The following is a 25,647-nucleotide window of genomic DNA, read 5'->3' as shown; positions in this document are numbered from 1 at the left end:
CTGTCCCCTGGCTTCCACATGCCCCCCACTCACATACAACATTAATACATACAATAAAATACAGTCTGAGCCAGGCATGGTTACACACACCTTTAATTCCAGCACTCAGGAGGCAGAAGCAGACAGATGTCTGTGTGAGACCAGCCTGGTCTAGAGAGTGAGTTCCAGACCAGCCAGAGCTACACATGAGGCCGTCTCCAAAAACAAAACAAACAAAAGCCAACTTGGCAGAGTAGTGATAAACACTGCTGCCTTCCAAACCTCCCTCTCCTCCTTCTGAACAACAAGCTCTATCCTGACTGTGCCTCCACAGGGCTCTAGGCTAAGCACCCGCCTGCTTACCTCTTTTCTTCACAGAATATCTCCTAGGTTTCCATCTTTGACCTATATTCTACACCCCTTAGTGACCCCAAGAATATCCTGACTGGGTCTCAAACAGCACATATTCACAGATGAGCCAGGGTAATGCCAGGTGGAGGCCAAGAGATGTGGACTGGAAAAATGGAGAAGAGTAAAACTCAGAAAAAATGGCCGGCTGTGGAGACGGAGGAATAGGCGGAAAGTGAGGGCAACTTGTAGGTTTCTGGCCCAGGCAGACAGACACAAGGCAGTGAAGCAGAAGAACAAGGAGAGAAGAAAGCATCTGGGCTAGAAAAAAGTAACTAGTTCCATCCTGACATCTTGAGGTGAAGGAGCACAGATGGCGCACGCCTTTAATCCCAGCACTCAGGAGGCAGAGGCAGGCGGATCTCTGTGAGTTCAAGGCCAGCCTGGTCTACAGAGCTAGTTCCAGGATAGGCTCTAAAGCCACAGAGAAACCCTGTCTCGAAAAACCAAAAAAAAAAAAAAAAAAAAAAAAAAAGGCCAGCCTGGTCTACAGAGCAAGTTTCAGGACAGACCCCAAAGCTACAGAGAAACCCTATCTCAAAAAACAAAACAAACAAACAAACAAACAAACAAAAAACACAGCTAGAGATGTTTAGCAGGACTAGACTTGGGTTTGCAACCTAAAGGAGGGAACTGGAAATGACCATTTGGAAGCCATTGGTATACTATAGTTGCCAGAACTGCAAGCTTATAGCGGATGACCACCATAAGAAGGGACAGTCCTTTGTAGAGTCTTGGGACCTGAGCCGTCAGCAGCAGAAAAAAAATGACTTGGTTCAAGAAGGGACACCCCAAAAGGAAAGAAAGGAAGCTGTCATGGAACAGGCTAAGAAGTGGTTTTGAAGTCAGAGGAAATGGCTGACATCCTCACAAGCCATGGAACGGTCAGAAGATAAGCTGGAGAGTTTGCAGGTTTGTGCACTTGAGGTCACAGGAATCTGATGAGGGAGCTCTGATTAAGTCTCTGGGGCGGAAGTGTAACTGTGGCATCCAGGAAAAAGTGAGAGCAGACTGCACAGTCATGAAACGCAGAGAAAGAAGACAGAGTGACAGGGGAAAGTGGGGTTGGGGACAGCAGGGGAATCTCCAATGTGGCGCTTCGGTCACAACTCTTAGGGTCACTGGACTAGCCATGACTGACCACATCCTGAAGCCGAGGGGAAATCTAAGTAAGCTCTCCAGATAGGTCCTTGTTACTTTTTAGTTGAAACTTAAAAGCTACCAACTGAGGAGAGGAGAGACGGCTCTACAGTTATGAGCACAGGCTGCTTTTCCAGAGGACCCCAGTTCAGTTCCCAGGACTGACGTGGCAGCTCACCACGGTCTGTGACTCCAGTCCTAGGGGATCCAATACCCTTCTGGCTCTGTGGACACCAGGCTTGTTCGTGGTACACAAACTTACATACAGGCAAAATGCTCACACACAAGCTAAATTTTAAAAAGACTATAACGAAGCCTGGTAAATAATAAAGCACACAATGAAGCAGGGATGAGCCGGGCACACGCTTGTAGCCCCAGCACTCAGGAAGTGGGGTTCAGGCTCAGGGTTCTTCTCAGCTACCCAGCGAGTTTGAAACCAGCCTGGGCTCCATGGGTGAGTCTTGAAAACATCACAAATAAAGCAAAAAGATATTAAAAAAAAAAACCAAACAAATCTTGCCTATGACTCCACCTTTGGAAGAAGCCAAGAAATGCCCAGATACCCAATGTAAATTACTGTTTGTCATTGGCAGAGCAGATGGTAGAATTTGCTTCATTGGTTTGTAACTTGACGGAAAATGAGATCACGGCGGTGTACTCTGAGTACCACCAAAAATCACAGAATTGTGCACTTTGAGTTTTATGGTACTTAGATCATACCTCCACGAAGATGCTGCGTGCCCCAGTCAATCATCTCAGCCCAATCAGAGACCACAGGCAGAGAGCCCCTGCCACGTGGAGGTGCTCACGGGCATGGCAAGAGAAGATTGGACGACTCTAAAATGGGTCTGGTGCTCAGCGATTCACAGATACATAGAACTGCACTGGGATCCCCTAATTAGAGTCCTAAATGTTTAACCTCGGACTAATTTTTCCTCTTTGGGGAGACAACAGTCAGCACTCTTCACAGATCTTTGGGAGGAGGGAAAGAATCCCCTAAGAGGCGCCCACTACCTGCTGTTGCAAGGTGCCTCAGCCAGCCTGGTAAAAACTTAGCTGGGGTCTTTGATACTGGGAAGGTTGGCTTTCACTTGCTCTTCGCACCCAGGGTAACGCGTCTGGCGGTTGCGTAGCAACGAGCCAGTTTCTCGCAGCATGGCGACAAGAGACTCCAGCGCGAGCTACAGAAAGACCGAGGGCATACCCGGGACCTTGAGCACCGCTGTGCAAGAGCATCTGCGGAAGCTGTGTCTGCGTGAATTCCCATGTGGCACCGGGAGCTGGGTGCGTGCTCCCCACGCTGGGGATGGGGATGAGGGAGGGAAGGATTCAGCAGGGGTGGACCTGGGACTGGGCCAGAATGGCTGCATGGAGTAAACCGAAGTAGGTAGTACCTAGCTGGGAACCAACCGGCTGCCCTAGTGGTCAGGAGATGCTCAGATACAAGTTTGAGACCGGCTGGGAGGTTTGGATGTGACGTTGGCTGATTTGAGAGTTGGCGTGAACAGAGCGATCTGGAACATTGAAGGAGTTCAGGGGCCAAGTGCCCCCTTTGCCATGTGGGGACGGGCCCAGAATGGACTGACCCAGCACATCAAGCTGACCTTTGATGTCGTGTAGCCCAGGCTGCAGATGCGAGAGGGAAGAGATCCCTGAGGGAAGAGCTTTGGCGTTGAACACTTTACAGCAGCTCATGATAAGATGGAGAGAAAATGATTCCCCTGTGCTCTGGGGCTACGGGGCTAGCTTTCCCCTTCAGGACAGGGTCTTCTGCCCCTCCATCACAGCCTGCTTCCCTCCTGTAACTGCTGGACTTGGGAAGCCTAGGGTGCTGTGTGACCTCTGCCCTCTTTCCAGGTTAAGGAGAGACTGAGGGAAATACAGCCAAGGGCATGGTCAGCGCAGCTGGAAAAAAAGATCCGGTCCAACAGGGCAGGAAGATCCTCTTCCAGTCACTCCACCTTGTGTGTTCATCCTGCTCAATATGCAGGGGGACCCTTGTCATCAGCTGGGTCCACGGGTCGGGATGAACAGCCTGGTTAGACTTAGAGGTCCCTGAAAATGTGTCCTGACAGTCTGGGCTGTCACCTGGGCCTCCCCCCACACTCTACCAGGTTAAACAGCCAAACTGGCCTTCCCCTTGTAGAGGGGAACAGCCACCCATCAGGGACACACTCGGTTTGTGTCGAGAGATGCAGGCCGATGGCTAACCTGTGCTGGGCACCGTCCTAAGCTTTGGAACTTCGAAGATGGATCTAGGGGTAGGGATGGAGCTAAGTGTTTTCCGTGTTTGTCCGGGGTGAGGCCTTTAGTCCCACCCTCACCCCCAGCACCAAACCAAACAAAATCAAACAAGCCCATAAAATCTGAAGAGGCGTATTTCAACTGTTGCCTGGAGGGGCAGATTCTGAGGAGCACACTCATGTTTTACTCACCAAGGCTCAAGTTTCACCTTTCCCTTGCCGCCCCCAAGGAAAGCCTTCCCGCTTTGATTTCTCCATTTCCCAGGTTGCCTACCGAGCCTCCTGGGCCGTGTCAAACTAAACTCTCCTTTTATTCTATTAATTTATTGCGTTCTTTTTACTTGTGTGTCTCTGTGTGGGTATGTGCGTGCTGGGGCAAGTGCTCTCGGGCTGGAAGAGTACACTGGATCTCCTGAAGCTGGAATTGCAGGCACTTTAGAGCTGCCTGACTTGGGTGCTGGGAATTGAACTTGGGTCTTCTAGCAGAGCGTCAAGTGCTCCTAACTACTGACTGAATCACTTCTGCAGCCCCCACAGCTATTCTGCTTTTCACGTTCAAAGTTCCCAACTCCAGAGTGAAGCGAAAACAGGAACTTGGTCTTTGATATTCTGTGTCTTGCTGCGTGTGGTGGCACCGGGAACTCAGCACTCGGGAGGCTGAGGCAGGAGGACTGAGCGGTCAAGGCCCGTCTGGCTACACAGTAAAGCTCTGCCCCCACAAATAACTATCCTATACCAGGCATGTAGCTCAGTCAGTAGAGACTCTTCTAGAGAGTTCCTAATCTCACCACACCTAGTGTGTAAACAGAGGTGACTCTTTTGTTTCCCGGTCGCCCATCACTACTGTGGGGGGGTGTGCCTATGGTCCCTCAATTTAGGAGATGGGAGCAGGAGGATCAAGGGGTTCAAGGTAACTGTCAGCTATACAGTGAGTTCAAAGCCAGCCTAATCTACACAAGACCCTGTCTCAGATAACCAGGACCCCTTTGATGGCTCAGGGTGGAAAGTTCTTCCTGCCAGCCGTGATGATCTGCGTTTGACCCCTGGGAACCACGTGGAGGTAGGGACACGAGAAATTCTTGCAGATTGTTCTCTGAGCCCGGGATGGCTTGTCTCTTTATTTTGTCTTTTCAAGTCAGGGTTTCTCTGTGTAACAGTCCTGGCTATCCTGGAACTTGCTTTGCAGACTCACAGAGATCCGCCTGCCTCTGCCTCCCGAGTGCTGGGACTAGCCTGGTGACGGCTCTTCTAGATCACACTTGGAACTGACTAAAATCCAAGGAGTTGGATACACCTGTTAGGTCTGTTTTTTTCTTAAATAAATTATCTGAATTGAAAAGACACACTTTTTGAGTTTGTTTTTGTTTTTGTTTGTTATATCGAGACAGGGTTTCTCTGTGTAGCCCTGGCTGTTCTGGAACTCACTCTGTAGACCAGGCTGTCCTTGAACTCGCAGAGATCTGCCAGCCTCTGCCTCCCCAAGTGCTGGGATTAAAGGTGTGCACCACCACTGCCTGGCAAAAAGACCCACTCTTAATCTGGATCTTTTGAGGTGGGAAGATCCACATTTATCTGGGCCACACCTTCTGCTGGCAGCCTGTAAAAAGGACAAGGAAGAAGGAAGCTTGTGCTCTCTCTGGCAAGTCCATTCCTTCACTGGCGTGAGAGCCTACTTCTCGGGGATTCTGGCATATACTGAAGATGAGCTGAGATATCCAGCCTTGGGCACTGAACCATTACTGGATTCTTGGACTTCTGTTGGTAGACAGCCATTGTTGCACTGCTGGGCCACAGCCTGTGGGCCATTTTAATAAACTCCCTTTAATCTTACGTGTATGTGTGGTTTCACATTCTGTAAGTTCTGTTCCTGTAGAGAGCCCTGATTGACACAGCCCCACCACGGGCACTTGCTATGGTGAACGCGGTAGACATACGTCAGTGTGAGAAGGCTTCCATCTCTACCTCTGCAGAATAAGTCACGCTTTCTTCCTCAAACACGGCGAGCCTGGAGGAACTTGGTCCCCAAGGAGGAGGAGACCGTGAGTGCTGGTGAGGAGACTGTGGAGGCCCTGCTGGGTCTGGTCCGCAGCAGCCATTCTCCGTGGGCCTTGATGAAGGACTCCAGCGTTGAGGACCATTTCCTGAGAGAGCTGGCCATCCAGCACCCACTGATGATCAAAGACACTTTCTTCTACTCCTACTTTCGGTCCCTGCGGGTGGTGGACAAAGGGGTGAGTGCTGGGCATATGGACAGGAAGGGAGGGGGCAGCCTCGGGAGTTGGTTCTGGGGTACCCTGTCTTTTTGACCTCTCCTTAGGCGACAGGAGGGCCTCCGTGACCTTGAGTGTAGCTCTCTCCCTGTCTCTAACCCCAGAGGAGCTCAGTTCTGTATGTCTTTGGCTGACTCTTGCGCACTCTGCAGTGAGCCCTCCTGGTAAAGACCTTTAAGGGAGCACGATGTTTTCTTTAAAGTGGAAGAGGGTTGGCTAACATCAAGCAGACCTGTTTTTGGAAAGCTGCCATATTAATAAGGCATAGATATGACAACGACCCCAGCCTCCCTGAGTCTCTCCTTCCTTCCCCTGTGACCCACCCATACCATTTTGTCTGGGACTTTCTGGGGATTGGAAACCCCCCAATCCTGGGCACACTAGTAGACTTGGTCACCATAGGAAAGGGAAGCTCAGCCTGGAAGGGCTTCTGATGACCTTGAGGCCACAGGAAACAAGGATTCATGGGTATAGTGATGAAGCCGCTGGTAGGCCCTGCTCCATCTAACCTGCAGTAATTCTGGAAGACCAGGCTGGCCAACTGTTATATGCTTTTCTTGAGAAGAGGTAAAATTTATCAGGAAATGCCAACAACCCTAAGAATGGCTCACTGAAGTTCATGTTGATGACTGTAATGTGCTTATGGCGTTGCGTATGCCAGTGATACAAACACTTCCCTCCCTAGTCACTCCTCCCTGTATCCTTCTATTTGTCCATTAACCAACTTCCTGCTCTGTTTGGTTCTGAGTTCACAGAGGGACCTATACAAGCCCGAGTTCTCAGTACCACCCAGCGCTGAAGCAGTAGAGCTGACTACAAGGCTCAGGCTACAGGGTGCAGGCAAAACAGACCATGCCAATGAGTGTTTATGTGTGTTCCAGGACCTCTGCTGGTCTCAGGAGACACTGTCCCACCAGGGGAAGGATGGCTGGTTTGGCCTAAAGAACGGCTAAAAGGGGCTGGAGAGATGGCTCAGTGGTTAAGAGCATTGCCTGCTCTTCCAAAGGTCCTGAGTTCAATTCCCAGCAACCACATGATGGCTCACAACCATCTGTAATGAGGTCTGGTGCCCTCTTCTGGCCTGCAGGCATACACACAGACAGAACATTGTATACACAATAAATAAATAAATAGAACGCCTAAAAGGCAGCTTGCAGCAACAAGGAATTGCCCCAAGGGCTGGCCCCTTATAGCAGAAGTTCCTTGGGCTGTGGTAGAGGATTCTTTTTTCCCAGGAATCCTGTGATCCAACATAGGAAGAACATAGGACACTGGTGTGGAGATCAAAAGCCTGTTTTAGAGTTGGAGCTGGGCCTTTAAACCCTCAGAACCATGCCGTGTGGGTGGGACGTTGGACTTGGGGCTGAGCAGTTGCGGAGCTTTGACTGAGAGATGTCCCCTCACCCCCCAGACTCAGGTATCTGAACACTTCTTCCCCAGTTCTTTGGGGATGTAGTGGAACCTTTGGGATGTGCAGCCTTGCTGGAGGAAGCCCATCACTGAGGCTTTGAGGGGCTGTAGCTTCACCCCACTTCCTGTCCTCCCTGCTTCCTGTGTGTGGTTGGAGTGTGAGCTTTGTGCCACTGCTGGGGTGCTGTGCCTTCCCCTCCGCTATAGACACCTAACCCCCTGGAGCCATAAGCCAGAGTAAGCAGGGTGGCTTTGTCGTGACATTTTGTCACAGCAGCAGAACAGGCGCTAACACAGCTGTTACTTCCTCATGTGAACATACATGCTCCAGTGCGACCTGGCTCGCCAGGGTCCTCAGTTTCCCTTCCTTCCCTTCCAGGTGACTCTGGTGGACAAAGATCTCTTGAAATTTCTAAAGCTTGAGGAGTTGATTCTGAGTGCCAATAAAATCGAGGAAATCGATGCTAACAATCTGCCCCGAACATTGAAGGTACAGGTTCTGTATAGGGTCTTAGAGTCAGCAGCTCTAGAGGTCCCCCCCCCGTCACCTGTCCCCCACAGCTCTAGAGGTCCCGCCTCTCACCTGTCCCCCACAGCTCTAGAGGTCCTGCCCCTCACCTGTCCCCCACAGCTCTAGAGGTCCTGCCCCTCACCTGTCCCCCACAGCTCTAGAGGTCCTGCCCCTCACCTGTCCCCCACAGCTCTAGAGGTCCTGCCCCTCACCTGTCCCCCACAGCTCTAGAGGTCCTGCCCCTCACCTGTCCCCCACAGCTCTGGAGGTCCCGCCCCTCACCTGTCCCCCACAGCTCTGGCTAGGGTTGCTGTGCACGGGACCCAGCGCCAGGCTTTTAAAACATAGGCCGTGTTCCTTATAAAGTTACAAAATCCTTTGGACTCCTCTCTTCTGCAGTACATGCGACAAGAACAGGAGGAAGGTCCCAGGGAGGCTCTGGTTACCAGCCCTGCTGTTCACAACAGAGGGAAAGTGAGATGACCCGAGACCTGGTCTCTCCATGCAATGGAATCTTGCTCACTTGTAAAAAAGAAAGGACATTGGTGGTCACCTAGAAAACATCACACTCGATGGAAGAAACCAGATTTTAAAGAGAGAAATATCTTTTTTAATAATTTATGTATTTGTATCTTTATGTGCATTGGCGTTTTGCCTGCAGGTATGTCTATGAGAGGCTGCCACACAAGAGCTGCAGGAGTTACAGACATGGCAGCTAGTTGCATGCTGCCATGTGGGTCCCGGGAGTTGAACCCAGGTCCTCTGGAAGAGCAGCCAGAGTTCTTTTTCTTTTTTCTTTATTTTCGAGACAGGGTTTCTCTGTAGCTTTGGAGCCTGTCCTGGAACTAGCTCTGTAGACCAGGCTGGCCTTGAACTCACAGAGATCTGCCTGCCTCTGCCTCCCGAGTGCTGGGATTAAATGCATACACCACTACCGCCCGGCTCAGCCAGAATTCTTAACTGCTGACCCATCTCTCCAGCCCCAAGAGAGAGGTCATATGTATAACTGCACTTAGTGAAATATGTTTAAGTGGACAGTCCACAGAAACAGAAGTCAGCAGAGGTCACAGGGGTCAGGAAGGACCAGGAGAACTTCCTGCTTAGTGGGGTCTGTTTTTTGTCTGCTTTTTGTTCAGAATCCGTTTGCGGTGGTGATGGTAGCTGGTATTGCAGATATAATTAGAGCCTGTGGGTCACATACTTGAAATGGCGGATTTGCCTGTGTGAAATTTACCAAGTTAAAACAACAGTGTCAGTAAAGGGATTGCCTTGCAGGCATGAAGACTTTAGTTGGCTCTCCAGAACCCATGTGAAAAATGTGGGGGTGTGCTTTTAATCTCAGTGTTGAGGAGGCAGAGACGGGCCTGAGACTCTCGGGCCAGCCACCTGTCTCTAGAGTAAATTCCAGGTCAGTGGGAAGCGGCCTCTGAGGGAGCCAAAGCTGTCTTCTGGCCTCACACATATACACATGCGTGAGCACGCATACATGTACACAAGCACATTTGCACGCGTGTGCAGGCACACACACACACATATGAGCACCCACAGTGTATGTGAACACACCGCATATACACACAAAACAGAACCAAAGGGTAGAGCAGACTTTACCGGAAGTCTTCAGAGGCACAGGTGTAGAGGTGGTGCATGCTTTAATCCCAGCACTCAGGAGGCAGAGGTAGGTGGGACAGCCTGATCTACAGAGTGAGTTCCAGGACAGCCTAGGAACACAAAGAAACCCTGTCTTGAACCCCCCCCCCCCAGTAAGGGTTCTAGGCTGTATGCACCTGACCCCCATCCACTCCCTCCCACCTCACTGTGAAGAGCCTTCCCTCTGGGGCAGCCTGTGCTTCCTGCCCCTCCCCGAGTCCCTTCCTTTGAGAGGCTGTGTTGCTAGGTATTGCTGTGTAGTCTAGGCTGACCTGGGATTTACTGTGTAGCCCAAGCTAGGCAGGATCTCCTGAGTCCTGGGGTTACAAGCACACACTGCCTCACCCATTCTTCCTACATTAGACGGTTTTGTTTTCAATTTAATTATTTGGGGGGGGGGCGCATGTGCTGTGGTCTGTGTGTGGAGGCCAGAGGACTGCTTTACAGTTCTCTCCTTCCACCTTGGGACTTGGGAATCAAACTCAGGTCATCGGGTTCATGAGGCAAGTGCTTTCACTAGTTCCCAGGTTCCCAGCACTCCCCCGCTTTTTTTTCCTTTTTGGGGGGGCGGTTGGAGACAGGATCGCTCTAGGTAGCCCTGGCTGTTCTCAAACCTACTTTGTAGACCAGGTTGGCCTTGAACTCACAGAGTCTACCTGCTTCTGCCTCCCAAGTGCTGCGATTAAAGGTGTGAGCCACCACCTCCAGCAGGCACTGCCCAGCAATCTTGAACTCTTTATCCTCCTGCCTCTACTTCTCAAATATTGGGATTACAGGAGCATACCACCACTCTGGGTTACTCATTCAGAGCTAGAGATGGCACTCCAGGCCCTGCGCAAGCTAGGTAGGATCTCTACCAGCTATGCCAGCCTCTGACTTTTTTTCTTTTTATGCGGGAGGGAGGTTTTCGAGACAGGGTTTCTCTGTGTAGCTTTGGAGCCTGTCCTAGAACTCTCTGTAGACCAGGCTGGTCTCGAACTCCCGAGTGCTGGGATTAAAGGCATACACTATGACTGTATTTTTGAAAGCAAGTTAGCAACCCAGAGTCCCTTCTGAGTTTCCTGGGGTAGGAGGAGGAGCCTTTGGAGTGAGACAACCCCCTCCATCACAGTGGGTTCTCTTCCTTCTCAGGTGCTGGAGCTCTATGGCAACTTGATCGCCAGCATGGAGTGTCTGTGCTCACCTCCACCCCCGAACCTGCAGCACTTGGGGCTAGGCCACAACAAACTGCTGGGCCCTTTGGAGAGTCTGTATGTCACCTCCAGAAACTGGTAACTTGGGGGCCTGGATGAAAGGAAGGAGAGGCATTAAGATGAGGTGGGGGGTGACTCGGCCCTGTAGGGCTCGGCTTTGCTAGGCCTGTGACTTCTACGTGGCTGCTAAATGCACGCTAGGGTTTTATTCTCACTCGGTCACAATATCCCACTGGAGCTCCGGGGAGGACAAGGATGCCAGCGACTGGTGGGGGTCCTCAGCTTAGCTCTGTGGCATCAGCTGGCCATGCCTTCTGTTTGGGGACATTTAGCAGCACTCTGGCCTCCAGCTGCTAGGTGCTTGTAGCATCTGCCTCTCTCTGCAGAAGCCAGTCTTCTGAGGGCAAGCCACCCCAGCTGAGAACCACTGTCTAGAGACAGCTCTTGGGACTCCATTTTCCCTGAGCATCCATTAGCGCTTGTGCAGGGAATCTCCCACCCCCAATTTGTGTCTCCTTGGTGGATTCACAGAGGAAAACTTAAAATTCAGGATGGGAGAAGCATGAAGAGATTGGAGGCTGTCACAGGGAGCTGGGGCCCAGAAGCCCCAGGATTTCAGCCACTGAGGGCATTTCCATAGGTCGGGTTTTATACTGCCCTCCCCCTTCCCTTCCTTCCGCTTCACCCCTCCCCTTTTTTATGGTTTTTCGAGACAGGGTTTCTCTGCATAACAGTCCTAGCTGTCCTGGAACTAGCTCTGTAGCCCAGGCTGGCATTGAACTCACAGAGATCCGCCTGCCTCTGCCTCCCAAGTGCTGGGATTAAAGGTGTGCACCACCACTGCCTGGCCCCTCACCCCCTTTCTTTTGAAGACAGCAGGATCTAATGTAGCCCAGGCTTGCCTCAAGCTCAGTGTGTAACTGAAGATGTGGTAGATCTGGTCCCCCTCCTTAGCCCTCTTGGAGGCAGAAGGTGCTGTGGAAAGGGAAGGCCCTCTCCGGCCGACCTTGACTGCAGGCTTCCTCCTTTCTCTGCTATTCTTATCGATCTGCAGGTCTTATGCTCACTGGTACTCCTTCCTTCCATTGTCCCCTGGCTTCAACAAACACAACACACACAGGAAACAGCACACTTGATCTTCTTGGGACAGCCAATGTAGGTTCATGTCACTGACTGAGAGCAAGTATCTGGCTTTTGATTCAAGATATAGTATAACCTTGGGCTTAATGCCAGCTCGGGATTACACACACACACACACACACACACACACACAAAACCTTTCATGAAACTCATCATTTGCTGTTAATTAAAAGAGAGAATCAGCCAGCCAGCGGTGGCTCATGCCTTTAATCCTAGTACTTGGGAGGCAGAGGCAGGTGATTTCTGTGAGTTTGAGGCCAGCCTGGTCTACAGAGTGAGTTCCAAGACTGGCTCCAAAGCTACACAGAAAAACCCTGTCTTGAAAAACAAATAGATAGATAGATAGATAGATAGATAGATAATAGATAGATAGATAATAGATGATAGATAGATAATAGATAGATAGATAATTGATAGATAAATAGATGATAGATAGATAATAGATAGATGATAGATAGATAGATAATAGATAGATAGATAGATAGATAGATAGATAGATAGATGATAGATGGATAGATAGATAATAGATAGATAGATGATAGATAGATAGATGATAGATAGATAGATAATAGATAGATAGATAGATAGATAGATAGATAGATAGATAGATAGAAAGAATAGATAGATAGCGATAGATAAACAAACAAACAAGTGGGAGAGTGGGAGAATCTGTCCTGGGAAGGATGACGTCGTGCAAGGCCTGTGATGATCCCCTGCATTGTCCTTTTGTCCCTTTCCAGGGACTGGCCAGTGACCAGCATAGCAGAACAGGCCTGGGAAGAGGGGAACGAGGAGAGAGAATGAGGAGTCTGAGTCCAGGCTGTGGGGTGACCACGACAGTTGGTGTAACAACATTATTCCCTGGTGCTTCTTTGGCCTCGGCATGAGCTGACTCTAGTTTGTGGCATGGGTGGAGCTCTGCTGCTCCTGTGTCTTGGTCTCTCCTGGAGGCCTGGGCTTCATCTTCGCCTGCCTGCCAGTCTCATTTGCTCCTGCTAGCACACTCGTTCTTCGCTCCTGTGTCCTAGAGGATGAGCTGGCGAGCTCTCTGTGGCCATGGCCATTGTGGCTTTGGAGAGAGATTTCCAGCCACAGCCTGGTGACCCTCCTTCCCGGTCCTCACTTTCCAGCCACACTCCCTGGCCCACCCTCCTGCAGGGTTTCCAACATGTCTGTCAGTGGGAATTTGTAAAGAACCTTCTAGAGGCACAGCAGGGTTTGATCTTTGGCAGAGAGGGATGTGCAGGATGGAAGCCAGGTGGGGAGGGCTGTGAGAGAGAGTCCGAGAACACAGGCTGTGTTCTGGAGAGAAAGGAGATGGCTCCAGAGCTGATCCGGGTCCAGGGCGGAACAAGGCGTGTGGCCCAGAGCACTGAGCCTCCGCTCACTGAGCCTAAGCAGCATCTTGGCTCACCTTCCAGGCCCCAGCTCGTCTCCCTGGATCTGGGCTTCAACGAGTTGACAGACTTGCAGAGCATGATAGCGGGTCTCTGCACCCTGAAGCACCTGAGGTTGCTCGTGCTGCAGGGGAACCCACTGGCCCTGGTTCCTTACTACCGTGGCTTTACCGTGGACAGCCTGGCACGCCTCTGTGTGCTGGACGACATCACCGTGTCTCCCAGCGAGAAGCACCAGTTCCGGGGGCTCAGCATTCATGGTGGTAGGTGTATCACACACCCAGGCCTCTGCCCTGTAAGCTGGCCAGCAGCTCTCCCTTTGCCCTTGGCCCTGATCAGGTCTACTAAGTACTTTGTGGGCTTTCTCTGTGTGGGACCCCTGTGGTTGGGACGTGGGATGGCATCTGGTCTGTCTGGATCTTGTTTCTATGGTGGCTCGACACCACCCCCTTGTGGCTCCTGATATGAGGTGCACCAGGGCCTTTGCTGGCCGAGTGGTGGGATGCTGGGGGTCACAGCTGAGGTAGTTAGCTGATGGTCTCCACCTCTCCCTCCCTCAGAACTGTCTCTGCCACGCGCCTCTCGGCACCCCCTTTTGGCAAACAGGAAAACCAGACTTCATAGTTATTTAATGGCTTATCCACGGCTCCCTCCCGGTGAACTCTGTGGGTGGGCAGGTCAGCAGACAGCCCAGTCTCTCAGTCCTGCCATCACTCCTTGCAGACCTGTTGGCACGTGAGGCACAGTTTCTGGTGACCATCGGCAATGTCAGGGGTGTTATTGACAGCTCTGTCTTGGACCCAGAGCCGGGACCTGAAGGCCCTTTCATCAGTTACAGCTACTATGTGACCTACGACTTTGTGGAAGACGAGGATGGTGAAGGGAACGTGCGCGCCAGCACGATGGCAGAGACCCATCCCGACAGTGTTCTGGCAGAGGTGCGACCTGGCTAGGGAGCAGAGTGGACTTCACACAGGCCTGCGGGCTTCTGTGTGCACACAGAACAGCTTTTTAGCTGCCCCCCCGCCCCCACAATCTTCAACACATAGTCATACCTCCTCTATTCGGGGGCCTGGTTCTCGCCTGATATCCCCTTCCCCAGGCAGGTTGAGTGGCTGAGTTGTAAATCCACCTGCGTGGCCTGCGTGTGACCTTGTGATCCCTCCCCAGCACCGCGCCAACCAGCACTCACTGGGATAACAGCCCGAGGCGTGTTTTTCTTTGCTTGCAGATGGTGGAGCCCTCCTCCAGCGGGGAGCAGTTAGATGAGGAGGGTGGCGAGGAGGACCAGCCAGAGGTTCTATTGGGGGCCCATCCTGGGGCCCGGCGCCACACCCGAGCAGGTCGCCCGGCCCGCCGTCAGAGGATTCGCACAGAGTCGCCTGAGGGCCTGTCCAAGGAGTTGTCCGAGTTTATAGCTGAGGAGATGAACCAGATGGCCGAGGACTCCGGAGAGTCTGGGATAACAGATATGGAGGAGTCGGAGACAACCCTTTCCATCCGCTCTGCCCCACTGCCACAGTCGATTGACTCCTCGGAAGAGCTGTCAAAGCTACGGCCTCGAATAGATCCAAGGCTCTGTCCATCCCCAGGGTAAGGGTAGAAGGCAGCTGCGGGTGGGCGGAGCATCCAGGGTTGCCACAAGCCAGGGCTGTCCTTGCAGCTTCCCTTGAGCGTCTGACTGCTGAGCCACGAAGAACTCCCAAGGCCGTGCCTTCTTATTAGCTGGCCCGTAGGCTGTGAGCTAGAGGTAGGTTTGAGCTTAGCCACAAACTTTTTTTTTTTTTTTTTGATTTTTCGAGACAGGGTTTCTCCGTAGCTTTTGGTTCCTGTCCTGGAACTAGCTCTTGTAGACCAGGCTGGCCTCGAACTCACAGAGATCCGCCTGCCTCTGCCTCCCGAGTGCTGGGATTAAAGGCGTGCGCCACCAACGCCCAGCAGCCACAAACCTTTCTTTTCTGGAGCCCTAACCTTCCACTCTGAGCCCCAGATTCTGTAAAAGACTGGCTCCCATCTCAGCCATTGGGATTGGGTTCTTAGAGTTTTTCTTTTATAAAACAACCCAGATGTGTTTGTTTTCTATGTATGTGTGTTTTGCCCACATGTACAAAAGTGTACAAAATGTGTCCGAGGCCTGAGGAGCCTGGAAGGTACAGGGCCCTCTGGAATTGCAGCTATAGCTGGTTGTAAACTGCCATGTGGGTGCTGGGAACCGAACCAGGGTCTTCTACAAGAGCAGCAGCTGGTGCTCCTAATCTCTGGGCCATCTCTTCTTTTAGCTTTTCTGTTCACATGGGAAGTGTTCATCTAAAATGCAAGGCATTGGGTTCAAGGCCGTAGGTTCTTTGTTTTGTGTGCTGTACTGGAGGTTGAAGCAGTGGCCTCATATTACTAGACAAGTTCTCTATGGCAGAGCCTGCAACCCCAATCTTTTTTTCACTTTGTGCTTGGATACAAAGACTCACTAATTTTCTAGGCCAACCTTAAACTTGAAATCCTTTTGGCTCAGTCCCCTGAGTAGCTCAAATCTCAGGCCTCACCAGGCCTACAAGCCAGGCTTTTGTTGCCTAGTAAACGCAATTTTCATGCAGGCGTGTACACACACACACACACACACGTCTTTGCAGGCGATAAATTTCCTGCTGGCTTTCATGAGAATGCAGGAAACAATATGGCTATTTACACATAGTGTGGCTGAGCTCTGATTCACCCATTTAACCCTTCATCGGCTTTGCCACTTTGCCGTCCTGGGGTGTGAGAGGTTAGTTAGCTTCTTTTACCATGGGCTGTAAGAGTTGTTGGGTTTGTTCGGTGGCGGGAGGGAACCCAAGTCTCAGTGTCTGCAGAGCATCACCAGGACCGAGCTGCACCCCTAGGCGTTGGTTTAAACCATGTTGAGTGCATGATCTAAGCTTGCTGAGATCCAGGGATCCCGGGCCTCGGCTCCCAGCGGTGACAGAGCAGGGGAAACAGCTGTCCTGCTGCCACAGTGAAAAACAAGCAGGGCTGCAATCATCTGACTCTGTCAGGAGGCGAGGGTCCCACTGAGCCTTCTGCTTTTGTTTAGTTCTGATGCTGGAAACTGAACCGGGACCTCCTGCATTCTATGCTGCTCTGCGGTTTGCTCTACCACTGAGCTATGTCAGGGCTCAAACTGAGGCATTAAACCAATGCTTCTTTACTTGGGGGAAAATTAATAAGAGAGGGTGAGAGGCTAGGGGTGGTGGCGCACACTTCTAATCCCAGTACTCGAGAGGCAGAGGCAGGTGGATCTATGTGGGTTCTAGGCCAGAGCCTGGTCTATAGAGTGAGTTCCAGGACAGCCAGAGCTACACAGAGAAACCTTATCTGAAAAACAAACAGAGAGAGAGAGTGAGCATGGTGGTACATGTTTGTCATCCCAGTTTAGGAAGCTGAGGCAGGAGGATTATGAGCATGAGGTCTGCTTGGGCTTTGTAATGGGTGTCTCTGAATGAATGAATGAATGAATGAATGAATGGGCATGGGAGGGAAAGTCCAGAGGAAATCAGGCGCAGGCTTTAAGTGTCTAAGAGTCCAGTCTTAGTAGAGCCATGATGGGGTCACACAGTCGGTCAACAAGCTGCGACAATTCTTGAGAACAAATGGTGTCTGCTGGAGAAGCTTCCCTAAGCCCGGCGGTTGCGCTGGAATCTGGTCACATGGGCACCCATTGCCTGCCACCCCTACAGTTCCACACTGCAGGCAATCTAGACCCAGTGACCTCAGAGCCACCAGAGAGTGGGGAGAGCCTTCCAAAGCCCAAGTGCGGGGCTTGGGGAGCAGCTCAGAGGTGCTTGTCTGTGGCCCACAGACGTTACGGTGGGAAGTTGATCCCTTGGTGCTGTAGTTACAAGTGTTTGTGAGCCACACATTTTGTGGGTGCTAGAATTCTGAACCCTCTGATAGATCAACCCTCTAGACACTAAATATGTCCTCTGTTGAAAGGAAGGTTTTTAGTTTGTTTGTTTGTTTGGTTGGTTGGTTGCTTGCTTGGTTGGTGTGTTTTTCAAGGCAGGGTTTCTTTTTGTAGCCGTGGCTGTCCTGGAACTCACTCTATAGTCCAGGCTGGCCTCGAACTCAGAGATCCGCCTGCCTCTGCCTCCCGAGTGCTGGGATTACAGGCGTGCGCCACCACCGCCCGGTGCCACATCTGGTTTTGCGCGGTGCTGGAGATGGTGGACCTGGGCTCTGTGCACACGGGCAAGCACTCTGCTACTTGAGCCACACGCTCAGACCTTTGTGTCACTCCGCGCTTTTTACTTAGTCATGTGACAGAATCTGACAGTTTTACCCTTAGCAAAGTGCCTATTATGCCGGGTGGTGGTGGCGCACGCCTTTAATCCCAGCACTCGGGAGACAGAGGCAGGCGGATCTCTGTGAATTCGGGACCAGCCTGGTTTACAAGAGCAAATTCCAGGACAGGCTCCAAAGCTACAGAGAAACCCTGTCTCAAAAACAAAACAAAACAAAAAAAATAACCCCCGCCCCCCCCAAAAAAGCCTAATTACAAGGTTGAGTAATATCTGAAACTACCACCCCTGGCAAGATTATTGTTGGGTCCGGGATCACGCAACGACAAGGAACAAACCACCAAAGTCTATTAAATCAGAAGCAAGCTTCTGTAGCTGTGGCCATCGGGCTGGTTTTGGCCTCCTCTTATAGTAAAATCAAGCACCAGGTGTGGGTCAAAGAGCATTTACAACCTTGAGGTCAGGCTTAAAGTCACTTTACATTTTAAGTTTTACAACTTTTGGTTATAGGACATTAGAATATTTGCGAAAGCCCATGGCTGACACAGCCACTTTTCACTGTCCCTACAAGACAGAGTAGAGTCACGGGGTGGTGGGGAGCACAGTTAAAAATGAAGGGAATACCAGCAGAGGGTCCCACAGAGGCAACAGTTAGAAGCTAACTTTGTCTGCAGGACCTGCCTAGCCGGGAAGCTGGGAGGCAGGAGGCCATTGTTAAGTTTACCTCTGTCCAGACAGCACTCGGGAGGCAGAGACAGGAGGCCATCCTAGTCTACAAGAGCGAGTTTCAGGACAGCCAGGGCTACACAGAGAAACCCTGTCTCAAAACAACAACAACTAAAAAATGATCTCTGTACACAGTGGCTGCCAGGATGACAGTGCTTAAGGAATGGTCTTAAGAAAGTGTTTGTTAAAGGTTAACAGCGGCTGCCAGATTTAGGTTTTTTTCTTCCAAAATGTGTTTGGGCTTACAATTTTATAGTTCTTTTTTTGTTTTGTTTTGTTTGTTGAGACAAGGTTTCTCTGTAGCTTTGGAGCCTGTCCTGGAACTTGCTATTGTAGACCAGGCTGGTCTCAAACTCACAGAGATCTGCCTGCCTCTGCCTCCCTAGTGCTGGGATTAAAGGCGTGAGCCACTGCTGCCCGGCACAATTTTATATTTCTATATTCCTGACTGAACCCTTTATTTCTGTATTCTATTCCTGGACTCTTCGACTATAACTCCCTTTAACCCTGCCTGAGTACACAGCACAGCCACACTGTCTGTGTTCGCTGGGGCTGAGCCAAGGGATCACCGGGAGACCGGGCTCCTTTTCCATCATCTCAGAGCAGACAGAACTCAACACCACCTGCCCAGCTGCTCGCCCCTCCCCCACCCCAGCCTCCTCCCTGCTCCTCACTACAGACCTGTCCAGCTTCGGCTTCCATACCGTCACCGCGTTTGCCTTCCATGTCTGGATCATTTCTTTGAGCATGACGCGGCTTCAGAGTTAATGTGTGCTGTGGCATGGGTCAGAATTCTCTTCCGTGTAGTCTTCCACTGATGGAGAGACCCCTCCCCCCCTTCACTCTCACCTGCTCAGCCGTGGGGCAATGGCTGACTCCCACCCCGTCCCTTTCCACTCTTTCCCGGTGCGCTCTTCGGGAGTCTTGCTTTGCCCCTTTGGTTTGTCACCCCCCACCACATGTCCCAGGAGAACTCGCGTCTCCTTAAAGCATCGCTTTGTAATGACTTGTGTTTATGATGTTTTTTTCCATTTGGCTGTTTTTGTTTTTGTTTTTTTTAATTGTGGAGTCGAGCATAGTGGTATAGACCTACAATTCCAGCATTTAGGAAGTAGAGACAGGGGGATTACTTCAAGTATGAGACCAGCATGAGCTATTTAGTGAGTTCCAGGTCAGCCAGAATTACAGAGTGAAACTTTCTTTCAAAAACCTAACAAAAACCCTTATAGATTCTAGCTGGTGGACAGCTGCCGTTCCACATGGAGCATGCCCAGAAGAGCACCTCTGCTCACCTTTGCCAGTGTTTCTTCCTGGCTTTCTGGGTCCTTTGCCCTGCCCGGGTCTTGGTCTCTCACCATTTGTGGGTGCTTGCTGTCTTTTTGAGCATCCCTTGGCAGCCTTGCCCCAGGTTGCCAACACAGTCCCACGTGTCTCTCGTTCCCAAGGACAGTTCTCTTCAGCACCGTCCGAAAGCCCTGGACTGACGTCATTCCTTGTAACTATGAGATGAAGCACAACCTCAAGGAGCTGGTGCGGGTCAAGAACTTCCTGCTGGCAGGGACCACGGTGACCATCGTAGAAGAGAAGGTGGGCAGAGCAGGGGGCTCTGGCCTCTCATTGGCTGGAGTGTTCTGTGTCCGCATCCTTTCCAATGACCTTTTTCTTGTCAAGTTGTCACATTCGTGTTCCCTCCTTGGTTGCCTTTCAGAGCCTTTCCAGAAAGGTCAAGGCAGGGTGGGTCTCAGGAGTCACCTCCCCTGTTCACCCGAGATCGGGTCTGTCCTCCAGATCCTATCCTGGCCTGTGTTGCCCACTCCTGTCGAGAGTCCCTTGCCTGCCAAGAAGGGGAAAGCAGACAAGAAAGAGAAAGAAAAAGAGAAAGAAAAAGAGAAAGGGAAAAAACAGAAGGTAGAGGAGGCTGCCAAGGAAAAGGTAAGGCCTTCTTGGGTCGCCTCAGGGCAGGGAGGGGAGTGCGGCCCAGTCCTGCTCACACCTCTGTGCTCCTGGCCTTGCCCACAGGACAAAAAGGGGCTCAAGAAGAAAAAGGAGCCACCCAGGGAGCTGCGCCAGGACCCGCCCGTGCTGCGCGTGCTGGGTAGTGGCCTGGTGTACCTGGAGCCCTTGTTGGCAGGGGACTCAGCGGTGACCACTGTGTGTAATTTTGGGGTGATCCGCACCATGGAATCTGACAGATTGACTCATGCCAGGGTACAAAGGGGCCCTTGGTCTTGCCCTTCCGTCTCTGCCTCCCCTCTTCCTTCCTTTTGGACAGCTTGCTGGGTTGGGCAGGGATGGGGTAAGGTCGAGGGTGGCGACACTGGAGAGGCCCTGGTTGTATGTCAGGGCAGTGGGGCACCTTTGACCGTCGCTGTTGTGGTGACGGCCCAGGTCAACCACACTCCTCAGCAGAGCCCATTCTCCCCGGGGAGGGGTGGGTGACCCCAGCGTCAGCCTCAGGGCCAGCATTGATCCCAGCGAGTACCTGGCTTTGTGGTTCTTTCTCTCAGGATTCAAAGAAGATAAAGAAAGTTCCCAAAAAAGGTAAGAGCCAGTGGCTGCCACTGAGGGCAGGGTGGGGGACTGAGCCCAAGGGACTATAGGAATGAGGGGGACTGAGAATGACTTCCAGTCAGCACAGAAGCAAGCCCAGAATCATCCTGAAGCCCAGTGCAGCTGCGGGCTGTGTTGTACTGGAAAGGCTGGGGTGGGTGAGTCCTGGCCTGGCCCTGCCTTCCCACCCCTGTAGTCTTTGAGCACCGGATCTCTCAGCCAGGTTTGTCTTATGTTGGAGCTTTCTAGCTTCCTTCCTTCGCCCCCTCCACCCGTTCCCACTTTCTTCTGCCTACCTGGATAGGATAGCCCAGGCTGGCCTAGAACTCAGTTTTCTGTGTTAGATTTGAGAGTTTTTGCTGTTGTTGTTGAGTCAGGGTTCCTTCACCCTGATCAGCCTGGGACTCACAAATAGTGGGGTGCCATTAAAGTACTTAGAGATTAATTCATTCAGTGCCTTTAATAGAAAAACTTCGCCGAGCGGTGGTGGCACACGCCTTTAATCCCAGCACTCAGGACGCAGAGACAGGCGGATCTCTGAGTTTGAGGCCAGCCTGGTCTACAAGAGCTAGTTCCAGGACAGGCGCCAAAGCTACAGAGAAACCCTGTCTTGAAAAATAGCAAAAGAAAAACTTCAAGCCAGACATGGTGGTGGCAACCTGAGAGGTAGAGGCAAAAGCCTGAGAGTTTAAAATCATCCTCAGTTTAAGGCAAGCCTAGGCTCTAGGAAACTATCTCAACAAACAAACAAGAGTACAGACAGTGGTGACCTGGTCCTTAATAGCAGTACTCAGGAGGGCAGAGGCGCGCAGATCTGAGTTCAAGGCCAACCTGGTCTACAAAGAGAATTCCAGAACAGCCAGACCTAAGTGAGACGAGACCCTGTGTAAAAAATAAACAACCAAACCACCACCAACAACAAAAAAACCCTGCAAAATACTCACATGTTTTCTCTCTCTCATGCAGTGCTGGTGAGCAAACCTAGGGCCACCAAAGCTCTCCACGAGCTGAGCTGCATCCTCAGTGCCTTTCTTTCTTTTTAATTATGTGTTATGTACATGGAGATCAGAGGGACAAGTGGGTCCTGGGGATGGAACTTAAGTCGTCAGGCTTGCCGGCTTTTAAAAAGCACCATAAGTTTTTATACTCAAACAGCTGGGCCTTATTCAGTGATCTCGACAGATGCAATTGAACTTATTCTTTATTGCGGCTAACATTGTAGGTGCTGAGATTAAAAGGCATGCGCCACCACCACCCAGCAAAGTTTTCATTTTCAGAAATTCTAAATAACTTTTGAAATTAAAGGCATCCACCACCACAGCCTGCTCCAAGTGGATCCAAAAAAAAAAAAAAAAAAAAAAATTCTAGGCCTGGTCTCTTTCGGAAGCTGAGTTCCTCTAGGTGGGAGAACAGGGCTTGAGTTTCGGGATGAGGGAGGAATTCGTCCAGGATCGGGGAGACCTGCATCCCATATGTCCCTTGGGGCTCATCTGTTCGCACTGTTGTTTTCTCAGAAAAGTCAAAAATGGCGACTCCAACCTTCGAAAACGTGTACCAGCCGGAGCCCCTGACCGTGGAGATTCAGATCCAACTGCAACAGTACCGCTCGGTGGAGGAAGCTTTCCTCAGCCTACTTGACTAGCCGGGAAAGTAAAGGATGCTTCGCTGCCGGAGCTTGGGTGTCTGAGTGTCCACCGGCAGGGGAGGGGGCGTGGCGCGAGCCCCCCAACGGGCATCGGGAGGAGCTCAGCAGCCGCGACCTATCCGACCTATCCACAGATGCTACCGGGAATGGAGAGCTTGGTGGGGTGGGGCGGGGTCCAGGGCTCCCGGAACCCCGCCCCCTTAAGTCCCGCCCCGAAGAATTTCCTTCGGGAGCCCCGCTCCCTCTCACTGCCCCCTCCCTGAAGCCCCGCCTTCTATGGGCCCCGCCCCCGAAGCCCCGCCCAGCGGGGTTTCCAAGCGCACAGGTAGAAGCCGCGCAGCCTATGTAGGTACGCGGTTCCCACGGGAGCTTAGGTATGTCTGGGGAGGACGGGGGAGGCCACGCGGCCTGCGGCGCCTGGATCCCGTTGACCGGAGTGCGGGCGCCTCTGCTGGCTGACTTCTGTTGCCCCTCCGTCTCGGGTCAGCTCTGGGCGGTTGTCCTGATTCACCGCGCTGCCGGCTCCGACGACCGCAGCCCTGTAGATTCGGGCTGAAAGAAAGGAGCTGATCGGGCCCTTTTCCCGGAGCCTGAGGCTGGCGACACCCCCAGGGCGAGGGCGCGCAGGACCCGGGGCACGTAGTACGGTGGGACGGACTTTCGGGCAGGGAAGTAGACTTTTCGGGGACTTTGGGTGGGCATGGGGTGCTGCGGCGTGGGAGGGCTACCAGGTCACGGGACAAACCAGAGTCCCCCTCAGTGAGTAGCGCGGACGGCAGCAGACTTCGCACACCTGAGATCCTGGAGCAGTTACAGCTCCGCGGCTCTCCGCACCTCTGCGAGGCGAGGCTCCGGTTCGCAGTCTAAGAGCTTTCTAGCAGCCTCAATCCCCCCCCCCCCCCTCCCCGGGTCTTTCACATCCTTAGCCGCAGCAGGAATGACATTAAAACAAACCATAGGCCCATATTTTTTAATCCTGGGCTACATCCTCGGGTGTTGCTCCTCAGCCTTGCGGGGCATTCTAGTCCCCATATGCTCTCATCTTCAGGTTTGTCTACTCCAGCGCGCAGCTTGGCTGTTCTCTCTGCCTGTCACTTTTTGTTCCCGTGCTTCATGCACTTGCTCAAATGTCCCAAGGTCTGGTAACCTTTCCTGTCACTTAATTCTTAGCATTATCTGGGTTATCTCATGCCTGTGAGGGTGTTCCTAGCTGCTTGGCTAACACTAGAGATGCTAAAAGAGATGCTCTGGCTATCGCTAGAGACGACAGGGACAAGGCTGACCCAGATAGACCGTTTTGAACTGAAGAATGGGAAAGAGATTTGGGGATGAGTATTCAGAGTTCTGCCTGCTACACTTGTGGCCCTGTACCCCACGTGTAGGTGTGGAGCTGGCTCTGGCTGTGGCTCCATGCTCCAAGGGATGGAGGCAAGGAGAGTCACTAGAAAACTTGTTTTGGGGCTGCGGGGGTGGCTTAGTTGTGCCCGCATGCTCCCCAGCGCCACATGAAACTTGCCTATGATCCCAGTACTGGCGAGGTGGAGGCAGGACGGTCAGGTGTTTAACATCTGTGGCTATACAGCAAGTTTGAGATTATTTCTGAACACGAGATCCTGCTTGGGGGTGGGAGGAATCAGAAAACTTTTTAGGCAGGATACAAGACAAAGCTGTATACAGGAACAAATGACGGGAAGGAAAGTGAGGATGAACTGTGTTACCACAGGCCTTGGGCAGGCGACTATGGTGAATACCATTTGTCTTTGGGTCACTGTAAGACTTCCTGAACCAGAATTCAAGAGGGTGGCATGAAGCCCAAGCTGTAGTTCCTTTGATGAGCCCCACCCCTCCCCCTAACCTCTCATGCTGTGATTTTTGTTCTGTGAACCACCACTGCCTGCTGCCCTGTCATGAAGTTCCCTCTTTCAAAAGGCCTAGGACTCAGGTGCTCTCTCCCCACAGGGCCTCAACTATGTGGCGCAGGTTGGGCTGTGTGCTGTCCTGCAGCCTTGTGGCACTGCGGCTCAGCAGCCTGCTCTTTCTGAAGGAGCGCACACCAACAGGGAGCTCCAAAGCCCACAAGCACTTATGGGCGCTGCCAAGGCCCCAGCACAGCCAGTGCCCACCCAATTTAGCAATTGCTAATACCTCCCTGTCCCTGCCCAGCCGCCATCGCCTCTTCTTAACCTATCGACACTGCCGAAACTTCTCCACGTTGCTGGAGCCTTCTGAGTGTGCTAGGGACACCTTCCTGCTCCTGGCCATCAAGTCACAGCCTCATCATATTGAGCAGCGTGCAGCTATTAGAAGCACTTGGGGCCGGGCTGGGAGCTGGGCTAGGGGCCGGCAGCTGAAGCTGGTGTTTCTCCTAGGGGTGGCAGGACCTGTGCCCCCAGCCCAGCTGCTGGCCTATGAGAGCTGGCAGTTCGATGACATCCTGCAGTGGGACTTTGCTGAGGATTTCTTCAACCTGACGCTAAAGGAGCTGCACGTACAGCGCTGGATGGCAGCTGCTTGCACACAGGCCCACTTCGTACTAAAGGGAGACGATGATGTCTTTATCCATGTTCCCAATGTGCTGGAGTTCCTGGAGGGCTGGGATCCTGCCCAGGACCTCTTAGTGGGAGATGTCATCCACCAGGCCCGGCCCAATAGGAACACCAAAGTTAAATACTTCATCCCATTCTCCATGTACAGGGCCCGCAACTACCCACCTTATGCAGGAGGAGGAGGCTATGTTATGTCCCGGGCTACTGTGAGGCGACTTCACGCAGCCATGGAAGAGGCAGAACTCTTCCCCATTGATGATGTCTTTGTGGGAATGTGCCTGAAAAAGCTAGGGGTGAGCCCCATACACCACGCTGGCTTCAAGACATTTGGGATCCAAAAGCCCCTGAACCCCAGGGACCCTTGCCTGTACAGAGGGCTCCTGCTGGTGCACCGTCTAAGCCCCCTGGAGATGTGGACCATGTGGGCGCTGGTGACAGATAAGAGGCTCAAGTGTACAGCTACCCCCTAACCCTAGCCCTGAAGGGCCGGTTGAGTAACAGCTTCCTCTCACCAGGAGAAACTGAAACCAGGTCCCTGCTGGTCGACAGGAAGCGCTCTCTCCATTTCTAT

The 25,647-nt window shown here is 52.1% G+C and overlaps 2 protein-coding genes across 4 annotated transcripts; both read left to right on the top strand.

Annotated features, from left to right (window-relative positions):
• The first annotated feature begins 2,682 nt into the window (after positions 1-2,682).
• Positions 2,683-22,527, top strand: Lrrc43 (leucine rich repeat containing 43). Of its 3 annotated transcripts, none has more exons than XM_041649169.1 (12): positions 2,683-2,811; positions 5,741-6,001; positions 7,830-7,940; positions 10,740-10,879; positions 13,363-13,601; positions 14,062-14,276; positions 14,600-14,931; positions 19,781-19,901; positions 20,124-20,243; positions 20,373-20,543; positions 20,843-20,876; positions 22,400-22,527. In XM_041649169.1, exons 1-12 carry the CDS (start codon positions 2,683-2,685, stop codon positions 22,525-22,527), a joined length of 2,001 nt encoding a protein of 666 aa, XP_041505103.1. The 3 variants fall into 3 exon arrangements, with proteins under 3 accessions (XP_041505103.1, XP_041505102.1, XP_041505104.1); XM_041649168.1 differs by having other exon boundaries at positions 19,781-19,922; XM_041649170.1 differs by having other exon boundaries at positions 19,781-19,922; positions 20,843-20,863; positions 22,400-22,456.
• Positions 22,528-24,499: 1,972 nt separating this feature from the next.
• B3gnt4 (UDP-GlcNAc:betaGal beta-1,3-N-acetylglucosaminyltransferase 4) lies at positions 24,500-25,546 on the top strand. Its single transcript, XM_041648102.1, has one exon. It carries the CDS (start codon positions 24,500-24,502, stop codon positions 25,544-25,546), a length of 1,047 nt encoding a protein of 348 aa, XP_041504036.1.
• Positions 25,547-25,647: the final 101 nt, after the last annotated feature.

Source organism: Microtus oregoni, unplaced genomic scaffold (assembly GCF_018167655.1).
Source record: "Microtus oregoni isolate MIOR12 unplaced genomic scaffold, Mior012 000003F_ref0000135, whole genome shotgun sequence".
Taxonomy (NCBI): Eukaryota; Metazoa; Chordata; class Mammalia; order Rodentia; family Cricetidae; genus Microtus; species Microtus oregoni.
Note: the sequence above shows the minus strand (reverse complement) of the source record. Positions and strands in the feature narration are given on the sequence as shown.